This window comes from Halichoerus grypus, chromosome 13 (assembly GCF_964656455.1).
Source record: "Halichoerus grypus chromosome 13, mHalGry1.hap1.1, whole genome shotgun sequence".
Lineage (NCBI taxonomy): Eukaryota > Metazoa > Chordata > Mammalia > Carnivora > Phocidae > Halichoerus > Halichoerus grypus.
Window position 1 is genome coordinate 88,920,024 of NC_135724.1, and position 16,561 is coordinate 88,936,584.

The 16,561-nt window shown below is 40.0% G+C and overlaps 1 protein-coding gene across 7 annotated transcripts in view; it reads left to right on the forward strand.

The window, feature by feature from the left end:
- Positions 1 to 16,561, forward strand: part of CCDC62 (coiled-coil domain containing 62) — a 38,129-nt gene that overhangs the window by 11,619 nt on the left and 9,949 nt on the right. For 4 of the 7 annotated variants that reach the window (XM_036073121.2, XM_036073124.2, XM_078061045.1 and 1 more), the window contains 6 exons: positions 763 to 864; positions 5,398 to 5,486; positions 5,828 to 5,943; positions 7,717 to 8,445; positions 10,817 to 10,973; positions 14,326 to 14,451. In XM_036073121.2, coding sequence (XP_035929014.1) covers positions 763 to 864; positions 5,398 to 5,486; positions 5,828 to 5,943; positions 7,717 to 8,445; positions 10,817 to 10,973; positions 14,326 to 14,451 — 1,319 coding nt within the window. The remainder of the gene's footprint in view (positions 1 to 762; positions 865 to 5,397; positions 5,487 to 5,827; positions 5,944 to 7,716; positions 8,446 to 10,816; positions 10,974 to 14,325; positions 14,452 to 16,561) is intronic. The other 3 variants (XM_036073122.2, XM_036073123.2, XM_036073125.2) reach the window with 3 other exon arrangements.

Here is a 16,561-nt window from a genome sequence, read left to right on the forward strand (position 1 = left end):
AGGCAGAAGGAACAGCAAATGCACAAGCCCTGGGTGGGTTTTGAGGTTGGGACATGTTCAAGGAACAGAACAAAAGAAGGGGGAGAGTGATAGGCCAAACCAGGCCATTCAGGGCTTAGGGTAGTGATTTGGATTTCATCCTAAGGGAGTTAGGAGGGCTTTTAGGAGAAGAGTGACATGAGCAGATCTTTTACTGTTTTTTTTTTTTTTTTTTTTTTAAGATTTTATTTATCAGAGAGAGAGAGCACAAGCAGGGGGAGCAGGCAGAGGGAGAAGCAGACTCCCCACTGAGCAAAGAGCCCGATGCGGGACTCAATCCCAAGACCCTGGGATCCTGACCTGAGCCGAAGGCAGCTGCTTAACCGACTGAGCCACCCAGGCACCCCACAGATTTTTTACTTTTAAAAGATTGCCCTGGTGTGCCTGGCTGGCTGAGTCAGAAGAGCATGTGACTCTTGATCTTGGGGTTGTGAGTTTGAGCCCCACTTCTTCAAAAAAAAAAAAAAATGCCCTTATTGCTCTCTGGGCAATAGGCTGTAGCAGGAGAGGCATGGTTTGAGTAGAGAGACCAGTCAGGAATAGGGAAGCCTGAGAAGGTCATTGCCAGGGATGCAGCGAGGTTTAGATATATGTTGGCTGCAGCTCCGACGGGACTTCACATTAATTGGAAAGGGTGCCGAGGGCATGAGAGGTACTCACAGTGTATATTCTTCTAGCAAATAGTATTTATTCAAGGACTTTTGTTTTCTTCTATTTGTGAAGAGGATCTAAATGAAAAGACAACAGAAAATAATGAACAACGAGAAGAGATCATTCGTCTCAAGCAAGAGAAAAGTTGCCTGCATGATGAATTGGTTTTTACTGGTAAAAACAGATAATTAATTTAAGTGATTGAATAGTTCTTTGTAGCCTAAACTTTCTGTGGTACAACTATGACAGATTAAAGGAATTATACCTCTCTCAAAATAGTAACTTTTTAAATACACTTGGACCAGGAGGGACCAGGCAGGGAATATTAAAGTTGTCATCATGCCTCCCAGTTAACCCTGTTTCCTCTTCTATAAAATGAGGAGATACAATTGAAGAAGGAAGGATGTTTATACTTTTGCAAATACTAGGTAAAAATTAGGAATTCAACAATTTTCCAGTTTTGCAAATAGATCACTTGTGATTACAGTTGGAAAAATGCACATGTGTTTTGTTATATCAGCATGAACCTGAAGTGATAATGTTAAGGATGAATTTTTCATAATTAAAAATAGCAAATTTATCAATAGTTTGCCTTAGGCCCCCCTCCAGATAAACATAAAAAATTCCATCTCCCCAGCCGCATTCTCCCACACCGTCCCCTATACACCCCACTAGTTTCCACTAGTTCAGACCTCTCCCTCTCCATTCCTGGTTGAGGATCACTGATGTATAGATCTTATCTCTGTCCCTGCCAGCCAAATTTTATTAGGCTTTGTATTTAGTATGAGGAAAATCATAGATTTGGAGGTGAAGTTCCAAACAGAATTAAATAAATTGACATTTTTGGGGTCTAGTTATATATACCCTCAATTCCCTTTCTTCTAGGAGGAGAATACATTTCTATAAGCTAAAGGGCAAAATGCATTAACATTTTTTCACATAAAATGGAATTCTTAATTTTCATGTCATATGATAAGGATGGGGAAAATGCAGTTTTCTACCATTAGAGGTCACTATTTCTGTTATTTCTAGGATTGCTCTGAAAGTTAATCTATTAATAAAAATACATATGTAAATATACATAAAAATATATATGTATATTTGAAGCTTTACAGTTGATTTACAAACAATCTTTGGATCATCTTTTGTGTGCCAGGAACTCTGCTAGTTGCTAAGAAACTCCTAGGCCCACAGAAAATCCATTTATTTTTAGGCTTGGGACGCCTGGGTGGCTCAGTCGGTTAAGCGTCTGCCTTCAACTCAGGTCATGATCCCAGGGTTCTGGGATCAAGCTCTGCATCAGGTTCCCTGCTCTGCAGGGAGCCTGCTTCTCCCTCTGCCTGTCGCTCCTCCTTTTTGTGGTCGCGCTCTCTTTCTCTCAAATAAATCTTAAAAAAAAAAATCCATTTTGTGAAATAATATTTTATCATTTCCTAAGCTGATTTCTTTTTTTTTTTTTAAGATTTATTTATTTGAGAGAGAGTGAGCGCACGAGTCAGGGGAGGGGCAGAGGGAGAGAATCTTCAAGCAGACTCCCTGTTGGGATCGGAGCCCCACGAGGGGCTCAGTCCCACAACCCATGACATAATGACCCAAGCTGAAACCAAGAGTTGAACACTGAGCCACCCAGGCGCCCCCTAAGCTTATTTCTTAAACACCTTTTCTACTCATACCACTGTCTCAAAACAGTTTTTGTATGTTTAATTATAAAAGTGAATTAAACCTAAAAATAATTTTAAAAGGCTTAACATAATATGCTGCCAGGTGCTCTGGCTAAAAATGTACATATTTTATTTGAAGCTGGAAGATGTCTTAAAATTACACTTTTATGTTAAGTTCAAAACTTTTTCCCTCTCATTGAAGATGAAGTTCTTCACATAAGCTTAGAGACATGTTTCATTTGTTTGTACATAACTGCTTATAAGAAGTTTGCAAATAAAGTGAGGATACCAGTTCACATTTCTGGGGTCCTGACGGTCCTGTAGATGAGGCCCTATGGGATCGAGTGATTGCCTCAGTTCTCCCAGGCTGTAAAAGGCAGAGCCTTGGCCAGACTGGCAGCTGCAGACTTCCAGGCCCCTTTCCTCTGTGCTGTCTTGTTTAGGCTCCTTGCTCAGGCAGTGATCAGCGGAGTCCAATACCTCTTTGTTTTCTGTGACCACTTTGTGAAAATAGGTGGACCCACTCCACTTGGATCTCTCAGCTAAACCCAGCCATGTAGAAAAGTATCTCATCTAGGAAAACATTTATATTTCCAGTAGAGTTGCTTCCTATGCAATAATAGATTATTCTAAAGTCAGAGATTAAGGCAAAATTCAGATATATTTAAAATTACCCTTGAGGGGTGCCTGCCTGGCTCTGTGGGTGGAGTATATGATTCTTGATCTCGGGGTCATGAGTTAGAGCCCCACGTGGGGTGTAGAGATGACTTAAAAATAAAATCTTTAAAAAATAAACAAATTATCCTTGAACTCCAAATAAAGTAGTTGGCTTTTGTTTAGGGGCCATACTGAATTCAAAACAAGTATCTCTACACACTAGGATTTGCACCCAGCATGTCACAGTGCTGTTAATACGAGAGGGGGGTGGAAGTGAGATCAGGAAAGAGTCAGAGATGCCTTGTGGGCATTGCTTCTACTGTTAAAGTAGCTGTGATTCCTTTTATTTTTTTTTTCTTTGTGCTTATGATCGAATTCATAAGCTAGATGCAATTCTGCATAAATAATGCAAATCCATTACATTCATATGCTTTCATTATGGTATTGACTCATGCAAAGAAATAAATTCAAAATTGAATAGAAAAGATGTAGTAGTTTAAACCTGGCCACTGTGCTTGTCTTCACATTTTCGATTTTGTGCACAAGGATTACCTTTGAAAGCGAGGTGATAACTACAGACCCGCATCTGAAGGGCTGAGCATGAACCATGTTGGGGAGGAGAGAGGGTGCTGTGCGCAGACCCCTGTCACTCTTTCCTCTCCTTGGTCCCCTGACCACAGACAAACACTGCAGAACAGCGGTCTAGTGGACTTGCAGTCTATAGCAAAGTGCATGCCTTTGTCCTTAAGTGTTTTATGCGATGTCCATATGTAAAGTGATAATAAAAATTTTTATCCTTTTTCATCCATGAGAAAAATGACATGTAAAAAAAGTGTTTTATGAAAGAACCATAGATACAAATTTTCATTTAGATTGCATCAGATTTACTTAAAATTGATTCATGTAGAGGGTTATTTTACACATTTAGCATGAACTTCTTATAAAGATACAGATGTTTTTCTTAAGCATTTATTGTTGATTTCTCACTTCTGTGTGAATCACTTTATTTCTCCTAAAGAATAATGTTAATGTTTTTTTCTGATATTAGCCCTTGTACAGCACTTTATTTTATTTTATTTTTTTTGAAGATTTTATTCATGTATTTGACAGAGAGAGACACAGCGAGAGGGGGGTGGGGGAGTGGGAGAGGGAGAAGCAGGCTTCCTGCCGAGCAGGGAGCCCGATGCGGGGCTCGATCCCAGCACCCCTGGATCATGACCTGAGCCGAAGGCAGACGCTTAACAACTGAGCCACCCCGGTGCCCCTCATTTACCAAGTTCTGAAACTGTTTTTAGAATATGGCTTTCTTGTGCCCTAACTCTAGTTAGTGGCGTGTCCGTGTTTCAGCAAAGTGTTGATGGTCTTTGTAAAAGAATGAAGATTAAAAAAAAAAAAATTATCTCTTTGCTGTCTTTTTGCACTGAGAAAAATTGAGTGTATAACTATGTGTATTCAAGAGAACGCGGAATCTTAATTACCTATCAGGTGAAGAGTTTTCAAGAAGTAGAAAATCTTTTTTTTTTTTTTTAAAGATTTTATTTATTTATTTGAGAGAGAGAGAGAGAGCATGAGAGGGGGGAGGGTCAGAGGGAGAAGCAGACTCCCCACTGAGCGGGGAGCCCGATGTGGGACTCGATCCTTGGACTCCAGGATCACGACCTGAGCTGAAGGCAGTTGCTTAACCAGCTGAGCCACCCAGGCACCTAAGAAGTAGAAAATCTTTAAAGGAATGCTGGGCAAGTTTATCTGCTATGCGGGCACTTCATAAACACAAATATCTTTGGTCTTTGGTCAGTGACAATATATAGGAAGGGCCTGATTGTGAGATTGTATCAGACTGACTTGCATACTGGTAAAAATCATGATTTATTTTTTTATACCTTGTAATGTTAATTTTTTTTTCTGTTGATAGAGGTAATATGTTGTTTGGGTTTTTACAATGCAAATGCATTCATAAGTTACTCATGTAATGTGAAAAAAATTTAGAAAGTAATATGTATTTTATCATGCCCCCCCCTTAAAAACAGAGGAAAACAATTGTCATTAATCCTCCCATCCAAAAACTTTTTAAAATACTTATGTGTATTTGCTCTCAGACTTTTCCTGTGTGTTTGTGTATACAAACATACAGTGTGATTTGATCATACAGTTGATACAATTCTGAATCCTTTTTTGACTCAGCATTAATTATATTGTGAAAATTTTCAGATTTGGTGAAAGATCTAGTCAGAATCACAGATTAAAGCTCTTCCCAGCCATGCATTTTGCAAATTTTAAGTTCAGGAACAAGGGGAAAACAAGTTACTGGAACACTAAATTTGTGGAAATGAAAAGGTTTGTGTTGATATGGCTGATGAAAAATATTTTAATAATATTTGTTCTTAAATAGCAGAGAGAGAAAAAAGGAAAGATGAGTTACTTGATATTGCAAAGTCAAAGCAAGAACGTACAAATGCAGAACTGCATAATCTGAGACAGGTATGTCCCCAGTTATACTGTTCTTACTATTTGGGAAGCATTTATAAACAAACATCAAATTAGGAGAAGTGTGTGTCTGTCGATTTTTGTTTATGGTGCTTTTGGAATCCTAACTACATTAAAGGTATGTCATATTTAGCATAGCTGATAGGGTCTTGCTTATGGTAATGAAAGGTTTGGAAACCAGTTATACTAACAAATCTGAGTGCTAACATAGGAAAAATAAAAGCAAACATATTTAGCATATCTCTCTATCACTGTCTGATCTGTTTTAGCATTTGAATGTTGGCTCATTATAGTTTTGTTGTCACATCTTATTGATTTATCAATATCTACGGCAGATTTATGTAAAACAACAGAGTGATCTGCAGTTTCTTAATTTTAATGTGGAAAATTCTCAGGAATTAATACAGATATATGACTCAAAGATGGAGGAATCAAAGGTTCTGGAGTCCAGGTAATCTTAGCAAGATGCTATTAGTATGATGTTGTGTTTTATTTTATCATTCAATCTATTTATGAAGTACCTACTATGGGCCGGTATCTACTATCATTTCCTATATGGTATGGAGTCAATAAATACGAGCTAGTAATTGTTGTTATAATCCTGGGTTGTAATGAGACCTGATCTTAGAATTTTAGGCCTGATCCTGATTTAGCCACTTGGTAAAAGAAATTCATTAGCCTTATTTGTGTGTCTGTTGTGTATAAGACTTTGAGCTCAAGTAGAAACCAGAGGTGAGTCATTTACTCTTTCATGCGGACTCAGAGTTTAGTGTTTAGCACTCACTGGGCTGGGAATGGGGAAATAAAGATACATAGGATATGGTACTTGCCTAAAAGAAAAAAACACGAACGAATGGTATAAATAACTGTAGTAGTTGTTCAGCTAGCTGAGGGTGATCTCTGCTTTTAGCTGGATTTTCCTGTTTTCCTTGTTAATAGAAGCAGACACCTTTTCTTACCTATAATCAGTGTGTGAACTAAATTGGTTTTGTAAAGTTAAAATATAAATATATGAGGTGTGGTTTAATTTAATAGGCATATAACTGTCCCACAGTTAAATTTAGTCTACTTTTCCAAGCAGAAGTGTGACAAGGAGTCATGAATGGGAACAGGAATTAGGGAAGTTCCCGGCCAGCAGGTGTGACCGTGCGGCTCCTTGGCCTGGCAGTTAGTAGTTGCAGGAACCGTTGGAAGGAGCAGCTCCTGCTACACACAGAGTGACTCCTGTGCCGGCTTTGCTTTTCTTTCCAGGCCTTCTGCTGGGGGTGTTACACTCTCGCTTTGTGCCCTGGCTGTTCCCGCCGCTGGTACACACCACACCGGCCCGGAGTGCTCGCACAGGCCAAAGCCCCCTACCGTATTGGCTTTTCCCTTCTCTGTACTTCGTTGCCCCTGGGAGACACTTGGGCTAGATGAGTGAGGCTGTTCTTCAAGGGTGTGGAATGGCCTGTGTCCTTCCAGGAGGTGGGGGTTGAGTTTTCTGAGGGCTCCGAACTCTCCATGTCCAAATACCTGAAGACAGTTTATGAAAAGGTTTATCATGTTTGTATATATTTTCATTTTATGCACACCTGTCATTCTTACTTTAGACCAGCTTTCAGTATGTCGCCATATAAATATCCAGCAGATAACTGGGATGGCCGTGAATGCTGTATCTTCCCCCTGTGTCTCTGTTCTTTGAGTCTCTGTCCCCTTTCAGTCCTGGCTTTACCTCTGTTTACTGTGAAACTAACAGAATTAGGAAGAGGAAATAACAGATCAATCAACAAGTATTTACAGAACACTTAATGTTTGTGAAAGGCTATCCTAAAGTGCCAGGAGGATTAAAAATGCCTCTACATATTAAGAAACTTAGGAGTCTATTGAAAGACAGGATATGTGCATGAGAGTGAGTGAACAATATAGTTATAACAGGAAGTTTGCTGCCTGATTAAGTAGATGATACACACAGTAAAATGAGGACTGCGGTATTGGCAGTAAGCACGGTGGGAGTTGAGGACGGGAAGGGGAAAGTGAGCATGTGGGCTTGCTGGTCAGAGAGACTTCCTTGAAGTTGGGCTGAAATCAGGCTCTGAAGAAAGAATACACATTCTCCCTTATGTTTTCATTTCAGACAGATGGGTCTTAATAGGATTTAGCTCAACGAACAAGGTTTGGGTGAAATATCTAGAGTGACCGTATCAAGTGTATCTTATAACTTCTGTTTTTTGTAATGCCACCACAGCAGAGACATGTGTTTGTCAGACCTTGAGAATCACCGCCCAAAAGTCGATATTAAGAGGGAGAAAAATCAGAAGTCATTGGTTAAAGATCCAAAATTTGAGACCACGTTGATTCAGCAAAATCGGTCAGACAGGAGCCCTTGTGATCTGTGCAAAGAGAAGAAACGACAGGGTAATACTTCATTTGGGGAAAAAGGTGTAATTGCTATCTCATCTCTGTTTACAAAAGACGTACTGGAGAAGCAAAAGTCTTGGTCTCTGGGAGGAAAAATGCAGATCGAATCAGAAAACAAAAGTACATTGTGCAAGATCCATGCAAAGTCACCAAAAGGTAATGGGATCGGGATTCAGAATGAAGAGAAACAACTCTCTGAAACATCCACCTCGTTATCTGATGAGAAACAGTGGCATGATGTCAATGTGTACCTGGGCCTGGCCAGCTGTTCTGGTTCCAGACAACCAGAAAAGCTGGATGTTGAAAGTCAGGATGACATAGAAAGGTCTGGAGTCTGCTGTTGCCATAAAAATGAAACCTGTCTTGGGGAGAGTGACATGTATGAATCCAAGTGCTGCCACCCGAGTAACTTCATCATTGAAGCACCAGGCCACATGTCTGACATGGAGTGGATGAGCATTTTCAAGCCTTCTAAAGTGCAAAGAATTGTTCGCCATAAATCTGTGTGTACTTGTTCAGAAAGTGCCGGTGGAAGGAAATACAACTCTGCCACGAGGTTAGTAACATTTCGTACGGGGCGACGCCGATGCTGGGAAATGGAAGGGGCTGCAGTGGCCGCCGCGTGCTTGCTGCTCCGTGGAGAGCAGTGTTTGCGAACACAAGTCGTGTCTGAGGCAGACCCGGTACTCTCTTCATCAGCACGTAGGCTGTTGAGTTTTCGATTGTGCGGAGACCGTATTAGATTCCAGTGAGGAGTTTGTACCTAGGACGGCTTCTGAGGCAAAGGTTTTGTTTGAAAACAAAGCCAGTTGTCATGAGTTGGGCAAATATGTTTTTTAAAAAAACTAACAGTGGGGTCACTTTACAGAGTAGAATGCTGCTCCGGGGCATTCCTCACCCCTGGATCCAGTGTGAATTGATAAGCTGTCTATGCAGAGATCACACTCCCTAGACCCCTGATAAGAATTTCGCTGGCCACCTCCCCACCCCGCCCCCACCCCAATGGCATATTTACATATCCAACTGCTTCTGCCTTTCTGTTTACTTTAACATTTCCCAAACTTTCTTTCCTTTTTTTTTTTTTTTTTTTTAAGATTTTATTTATTTATCTGACAGCACAAGCAGGGGGAATGGGAGAGGGAGAAGCAGGCTCCCCGCTGAGCATGGAGCCGGATGTGGGGCTTGATCCCAGAGCCCTGGGCTCATGACCTGAGCCGAAGGCAGATGCCTAACCGATTGAGCCACCCAGGCGCCCCCCCAAACTTTCTTATTTTTTAAAATCATGCAAGAAAAAAAATTTTTTTACGTAACAGGCTGGTAAAAGTTAATAGTTTTTTTAAGAGAAGAAAATGGATTAGTTATTAGCCTATGCTGCATTATTCAGTCTCATCTTATTGTTAGAATTGCTAACTCTTGTGGTTGAGGGGCGCTATAATAATGTTTGCTATTTTTAAATAAAAGCTAGCCCTTGGATCTTAAATTACAGAAAGGACAAAGTTGCTATATTGAGAGCCTTATTTTAATCATCACACTGACTTTCCTAGGACTTACGATAAAAATTTCTTTCTGGTATTTTCATTATTTGGATTTGTCTTTGGCCCTTTGAGAAGCCTGAGTCATTTAAAAATCATACAGATAGTTATTCTGTCAGTTGTAAACTTTAAAAAAAATGGTTGTCCCACTAAATGTTATCTATTCATATTAAAGATTTTCTTTAAACAATTGCAAGTATCGGGGCGCCTGGGTGGCTCAGTCGTTAAGCGCCTGCCTTCGGCTCAGGTCATGATCCCAGGGTCCTGGGATCGAGCCCCGCATCAGGCTCCCTGCTCGGCGGGAAGCCTGCTTCTCCCTCTCCCACTCCCCCTGCTTGTGTTCCTGCTCTCGCTGTCTCTCTCTCTGTCAAATAAATAAATAAAATCTTTAAAAAAAATAATTGCAAGTATCAATAGGGCACAGCTGCACATTGTTCACTACTGAACAAACAACACGCGTATATTAAGGGAAAACTTTATGTTAGTTTTAAGAGCATAGTGGACCTATCTTAAATTTAACATATGAAAGAAATTCAAATTTAAATTTGGAGTTTTGTTTCAAGACCCTTTTGACCTCCCTGGCTTGAAATAACCCAAACGACCTGTGCTGTGGGCAGAGGTACATGCCGAGACGGCACATGCCAAACACGTGATTAAACAGAAAAGATAATTATGTTTTCCTAGTTTTCCTTAGATTATAAGAACTTACCGTGTACCTGCTCTATTATCAGACCACCATTCCGTATGACAAATAGGGCTTTAGCTGTAGAGGGAGAAGCCGGCAGCCTGTTCTCCTTCAGGTGCGGGGAACGTGGAAGGAGGAGGCTCCAGTGCCTCTGGTCTGCTCCAGACAGCTTTTGCAGTTCACTCTGCTCTGAGCCTGCACTTGAAGAACATACCAGACGCTTGGCTGCATGTGTCTCTTCTCTTAATACTGAGGACTTACAGAAGAATTAATAGCTGACAATGCTGTTCTACTTTCACAAAAGGACTTTTAAAAACCATTAACAAAAATCAACTTCACAAACCAAAAACCCAAAATTTTCACAAGTTTTTTCCTCCCTTTTGGATGATCCTGTCCCTTGAACCTTCTTTTTTGTTTTCCTGTTTTTGGAAGGGAGAGGGAAATTCTCTGTTCTGTTGTTAACCCTTGCACTAAGAATTTTGATTTAATTCTTACTGCAGAGTATATGCATTAATTTATAATATTCCACTCAAGTATTCCATTCAAATCTATAATGTTCTACTTCAAACTTGAGCTTCTTCATTAAAAAGAAAAACAACTTTTTTGGGGGGGGGGTCCTGTTGAGATACTTTTAAGTATAAGACTATGGGTGATAATATGTTTGATATTGTTTTAAGTTGTCTGTTTCTGTTTGGTTTTATTATTTATAGTGAGCTAATTGCCATCCAGCATTCCCACTGTTTGGGTTCTTCAAAATCTGCCACAAGAGAGGATGAGAAATTAATAGAGACAGAGCCCTCTTCTGATACAAAGAACTCACCTAAGATTTTGTTATTCAACAAAGAGACACCATTATCCACTGACAAGGTTTGTGTTTTGCTTAGAAATACCCAGTTTATTCAAGCAAAACTTCTCCCCGACGTACTTTTAATTCTTCTGTAGTACTGCTTTTAGTGAGCTTAATTTTGGTCATTCTTCCATTTTTTTTTTTTTAATTATGGGATTTTAATTACGTCATTTAACCGAAGTCAGAGTTTCCTTAAAATATTATCCTATAGATTAAGTCTAGTTAAAATGTCCCTCAGGCCCTCCAGGTGATTGGTAGATATATATATACACACATAGTATATATATATATATTGAAGGCTATAACTAGCAGTGTGCACCTACATTCAGATTTAACATGTTTACATTTGCCATATTTGCTTTATTTTTCTTGTTGGAGAAATAAAATGTTACAGATAAAGTGTGAGTCCCATGCACCATTCTCCCCATGCCCCAGCCCCCCACCAGTTAATCACTATCCTGAAGTTGCATTCATGCTTGTTCTTACACTTTTACCTATGTAAAAATATATATTTAAGCACTACATAATGTTGTTTTATGTTTAAAATGTACATAAATGGGGGCGCCTGGGTGGCTCAGTCAGTTAAGCATCCCAGTCTTGATTTTGGCTCACGTTGTGATCTCAGGGTCCTGGGATTGAGCCCCACACTCAGCGGGGAGTCTGAGATTCTTTCCTTCTGCCCCTGCTCTTGCACACTCACCTGGGCTCGCTCTCTCAAATAAATAAATCTAAAAAAAATAATAATAAGGGCGCCTGGGTGGCTCAGTCGGTTAGGCGTCTGCTGTTGGCTCAGGTCATGATCTCGTGGTCCTGGGATCAAGTCCCGCATTGTCAGGCTCCCTGCTCAGCGGGGAGCCTGCTTCTCCCTCTCCCTCTGTTGCTCCCCCTACTTGTGCTCTCTTGCTCTGTCAAATAAATAAAATACTTAAAAATAAAATAAGATGTACATCAGTGGTAAAACACTGTCTCTATCCTTTTGCAATACGATTTTTTCCAACTTTGTGAATATTTTGTGACATTTATCCATGCCCATACTTGAAGACTTAGTCTCTTCATTTTGATTTTTGATTGATGTGTAGTCCATTGATTTGAATACACTCCTCCTGATGGTCAGTGAGGTTGTTACTACATTGTCACTATTATGGATGAGCCAGTCAGTATCTTCACCATAAATGGGATCTTCATTGCAGCTGTTTCACAGAGAAAATAAGTTCAAGTGAACTTAATTACTTTTGGTGTTATTTGGGGGGAAGATAATGGGCTTTGAAATTGATCTGAGTTCAAATCTTTGTTTTGCTTTGTCTTAGCTCAATGACCTGAGTAAAATTATTTACTTTCTTTGGGCCTCAGTTTCTTATGTGCAAATATGCAATAATAACATTACAGTTGCTTGGTCTAAATGTGATACTACGGGGGCTAGCCCCTAACAGGTATCTGATGAGTGTTAGTTCTCTTTGTTAAAAATCGACTCTACCAAGTGTTGACTAGAATCTGGAGCAACACAGACTTTCACTGGTGGTGGGGAAATTCATTTGGGAAAACACGTCGATAATTTCTTAAAAAGTTAAATATACACCTACCATATGACCCAGCTATTCCACTCCTAGAGAAATGGAAACATGTCCACACAGGGACTTGCATGTGAATATTTAAAGCAGCTTATTCGTATTAGCTGGAAAACTGGAAACAACCCAAATACACATCAATAGGTAAAGAGACAAACTGTGGTGTATCCATGCAATGGAGTACTTCTCGAATAAACTCCTTACACATACGTAACATGGGTGAATCTCGAGATAATTACTGCTGAATGAAAGACGCCAGACAGACAAAAGTATGAAAGTGTTTATATAAAATTCCAGAAAATGCAAACTAGTCTCTGGTGACAGAAAACAGATCAATGTTGCTTGAGAATGAGAGGAGGGACTCAAGAGGAAGGAATTCCAAAGGAGCATAGGTTTTGATGAATAGGATCCCTGTTCATTGTGGGTATGGTTTCAGGTATTAGCTACTATCTTTTTTAGCTTTCATGAGACCTTTTTTTCAATGTTTGTACCTATTTTTCTGAGGAAATATATGACATTGCATGTTTATGTAGTCCATATATACATACATATTTAGGTTTGTGCATGTGTGTCTGTGTGTATGCACGCGTGCACACACGTTATCTTCTAGATCCAGGTCACTAGTGATCATCTTTGTTCCTGGAAAATTAGAATTGACTGGAGCCCAGTGCAGGGCTTGAACTCACAACCCCAAGATCAAGACCTAAGACTGGATCAAGAATCGGGTGCTTAACTGACTGAGTCACCCAGGTGCCCCCAGAATTAACTTTCCCTAAATTTATTTTTTTTAAGATTTTATTTATTTATTTGAGAGAGAGAGAGAGTGAGAGAGAGAAGGAGCAGAGGGAGAGGCAGGGACTCCCTGCTGAGCAGAGAGCCCTGACATGGGGCTCGATCCCAGGACTCCAGGATCATGACCTGAGCCAAAGGCAGACACCTAACCGACTGAGCCACCCAGGCGCCCAGAATTAACTTTCCTTAATGAAAAAATTAGTCTAGGTACTTTTGAGAGTTGTTGTCATGCTAAAACTTCAGGTCCCAAAGTTGAAAATTAAACAAGAACAAACTAAGGCACATATCCACGTATTTTAAAAAGCTTACAAGCCTTTAGTGTTAAAGCTACATTTTGCAAGTATTTTGGCTAACACTAATTAGCATGCTAATTATGGCTTTAGAAAGTGGATTTAGGAGAGCTAAACAATGCCTAGGATTCTTTTTTTTTTTTTTTTTTTTAAGATTTTATCTTTAATCTTTACACCCAGTGTGGGGCTCGAACTCACAACCCCAAGATCAAGAGTTGCATGCTCTACTTACTGAGGCAGCCAGGCACCCTAGCCTATAATTCTTTTTATCACATAGATGTTACTTAATTAGTTGTAAGTTCTGTTGAAATCAAATTATTTAGCCAAGTAGGTACTTTTTTTTTTTTTTTAAGATTTATTTGTTAGCGAGAGAGTGTGCACAACTGGGAGAGGAGAGGGAAAGAGAATCTGAAGCGGACTCTGTGCGGAGTGCAGAGCCCGACTTGGGGCTCGATCTCATGACCCTGAGATCAGGACCTGAGCCAAAACCAAGAGTCAGACAGTTAACCAACTGAGCCACCCACGCGCCCCTAGCTAAGTAGGTTCTAAGAAATAAATGGAGTTTGGTTATTCTAGTATTTAATGTCCTTTGATATGTAATATGTAAAGTCAGAGAAATATTAATGGGTAGTTAACATTTGTGTTTATAACATTGTACTTGTAACTATAAACATTTAAAAATGCTTCCTGATTTCTTGAATGCTTACATTGTGTTGTTTTCCCAGGATGACTTTTCGCCCACAAGCAAGCTTCAGCGTTTGCTGGCAGAGTCTCGCCAGATGGTTACAGACCTGGAGCTGAGTACTCTGCTCCCCATCAGCTCTGAGAATCTCAGCAGCAATGCCAGAAATGTATGTAGTTACTTTTCTTTTGACCCCATCTGTGTATCTGAATATTCCACTGAGTACTCATTTGCAAATATCACTGGTCGGGCATCCCTTTCTATTAGAAGGAAAGTTCCTTTATGTCTCTGAGGCAGAGAGGTAGCACACTGGTTTTAAAGATGAGGAAAAAATCACACTCAAATGTCACTGCACCCAAACTTCCTCTTCCTGATTGCCTGGGTTTATGAATATAAATTCTTGGGGATATAAAAAATATACGTTTTACTATGGAAAATTTCAAATACAGAAGTAGAATATTACAGGGCACCTGGGTGGCTCAGTTGGTTGGGCATCTGCTCCCTGTTTGGTGGGGAGCCTGCTTCTCCCTCTCCTCTGCCCCTTCCCCCTGCTTGTGCTCTCTCTCATGCACTCTCTTTCTCTCAAATAAATAAATAAAATCTTTAAAAAATAATAAAGTATCTTTTAAGGGGCATCTGGCTGGCTCAGTCAGAAGAGCATGTAACTTTTGATCTCGGTCATGAGTTCGAGCCCCACATTGGGTGTAGTAAGATTAGTAAAAAAAATAAACTTGAAAAAATAGTAAAGTCTTAATCACTGACAGGTCCTTCCCCATCTTCCTTCTTACTTCCTCCTTTTTCTTCTCCTTCATTTTTTTTTTTTTTAAGATTTTCTATTTATTTATTTGACAGAGAGAGACACAGCGAGAGGGAACACAAGCAGGGGGAGTGGGAGAGGGAGAAGAAGCAGGCTTCCCGTTGAGCAGAGAGCTCGATGCGGGGCTCCATCCCAGGGCCCTGGGATCATGACCCGAGCCAAAGGCAGACGCTTAACGACTGAGCCACCCAGGCGCCCCCTCCTTCTTCATTTTTTTAATACCATTAATCTGTGGAAGAAACATTGGGTCATTTGTCCTGTAGCATTTCCCACATTCTGGGTCTTGCTAACTGTCCTCACTGTTATTTAACACATTCCCCTATCCTCCATGATTCCTAGGAACTGGTATTTAGATCTAGTGACTTGATTAGACTTGGGATCAGTTTGGGGTTTTTGTTTGCTTTGGCATCACTCCTTCACTGATGATGCCGTCTGCTGCGTATTCCATCATACCAGGAAGATCCTAATATCTGGTTGTGCTACTTGAGGATGTAAAGCTTGATCGCAAATTCAAGAGTTTGTCAGCCTGAGCTTTTATTATCATAAAGTTCACTTAATGATTTTAGCATTCTTTGATTATTATTACTCAGATCTATTATTTCTTTATTTAAAAAAATTTTTTTTAAATTTTTTATTTATTTGAGATAAAGCGAGAACAGGGAGGGGGGCAGAGGGAGAGGGAGAAGCAGGCTGTCCACTGAGCAGGGAGCCAGATGCAGGGCTCGGTCCCAGGACCCTGAGATCATAACCGGAGCTGAAGGCATATGCTTAATTGACTGAGCCACCCAGGTGTCCCTAGATCTATTATTTCATTAGGAATTGCAAAATAGTCATTCTAAATCTGTCATTCCTTCAGGGAGTGTTTTACAAGTTAATTTTAATTGCTTCTTCTGAGCACAGTAACATTTCAATAGCAGTGATGTAAGTTGCTTTGTGGATTTTATAGCCTTAACATAAATCGTGAAAAGAACATTGAACTTGAAATCAGGATACTTGGGCTCCATTTTCCTAATCTGTAAAGTAAGAGCTTGGAACTGATGCTTTAAATTTAAGAGACCAGGTACATTACTTGGGTGTTCTGTGTGCATAAAGATAACTTGAAAGCCATCAAATTAAACTTTTTTGTATCCCTGACTGAAAAACTAAAATGAAAAAGGTCTGTAAGAACACTGAAATACTTCTTTTAAAATCAGTTGTTTGTAGCCTTTAATGCATATATACTCATTCTTTAATGAAAACTAGTCCATGGGATACCTGGCTGGCTCAGTTAAGCGTCTGCCCTCAGTTCAGGTCATGATCTCAGGGTCCTGGGATTGAGTCCCGAGTCAGGCTCCCTGCTCAGTGGGGAGTCTGCTTCTCTCTCTGTTCCTCCTCCCAGCTCGAGTTCTCTCTCTCTCAAAGAAAGAAAGAGAGAGAGAAAGAAAGAAAGAAAACTAGTACAGATCACTAGTTCAGTAAGTTT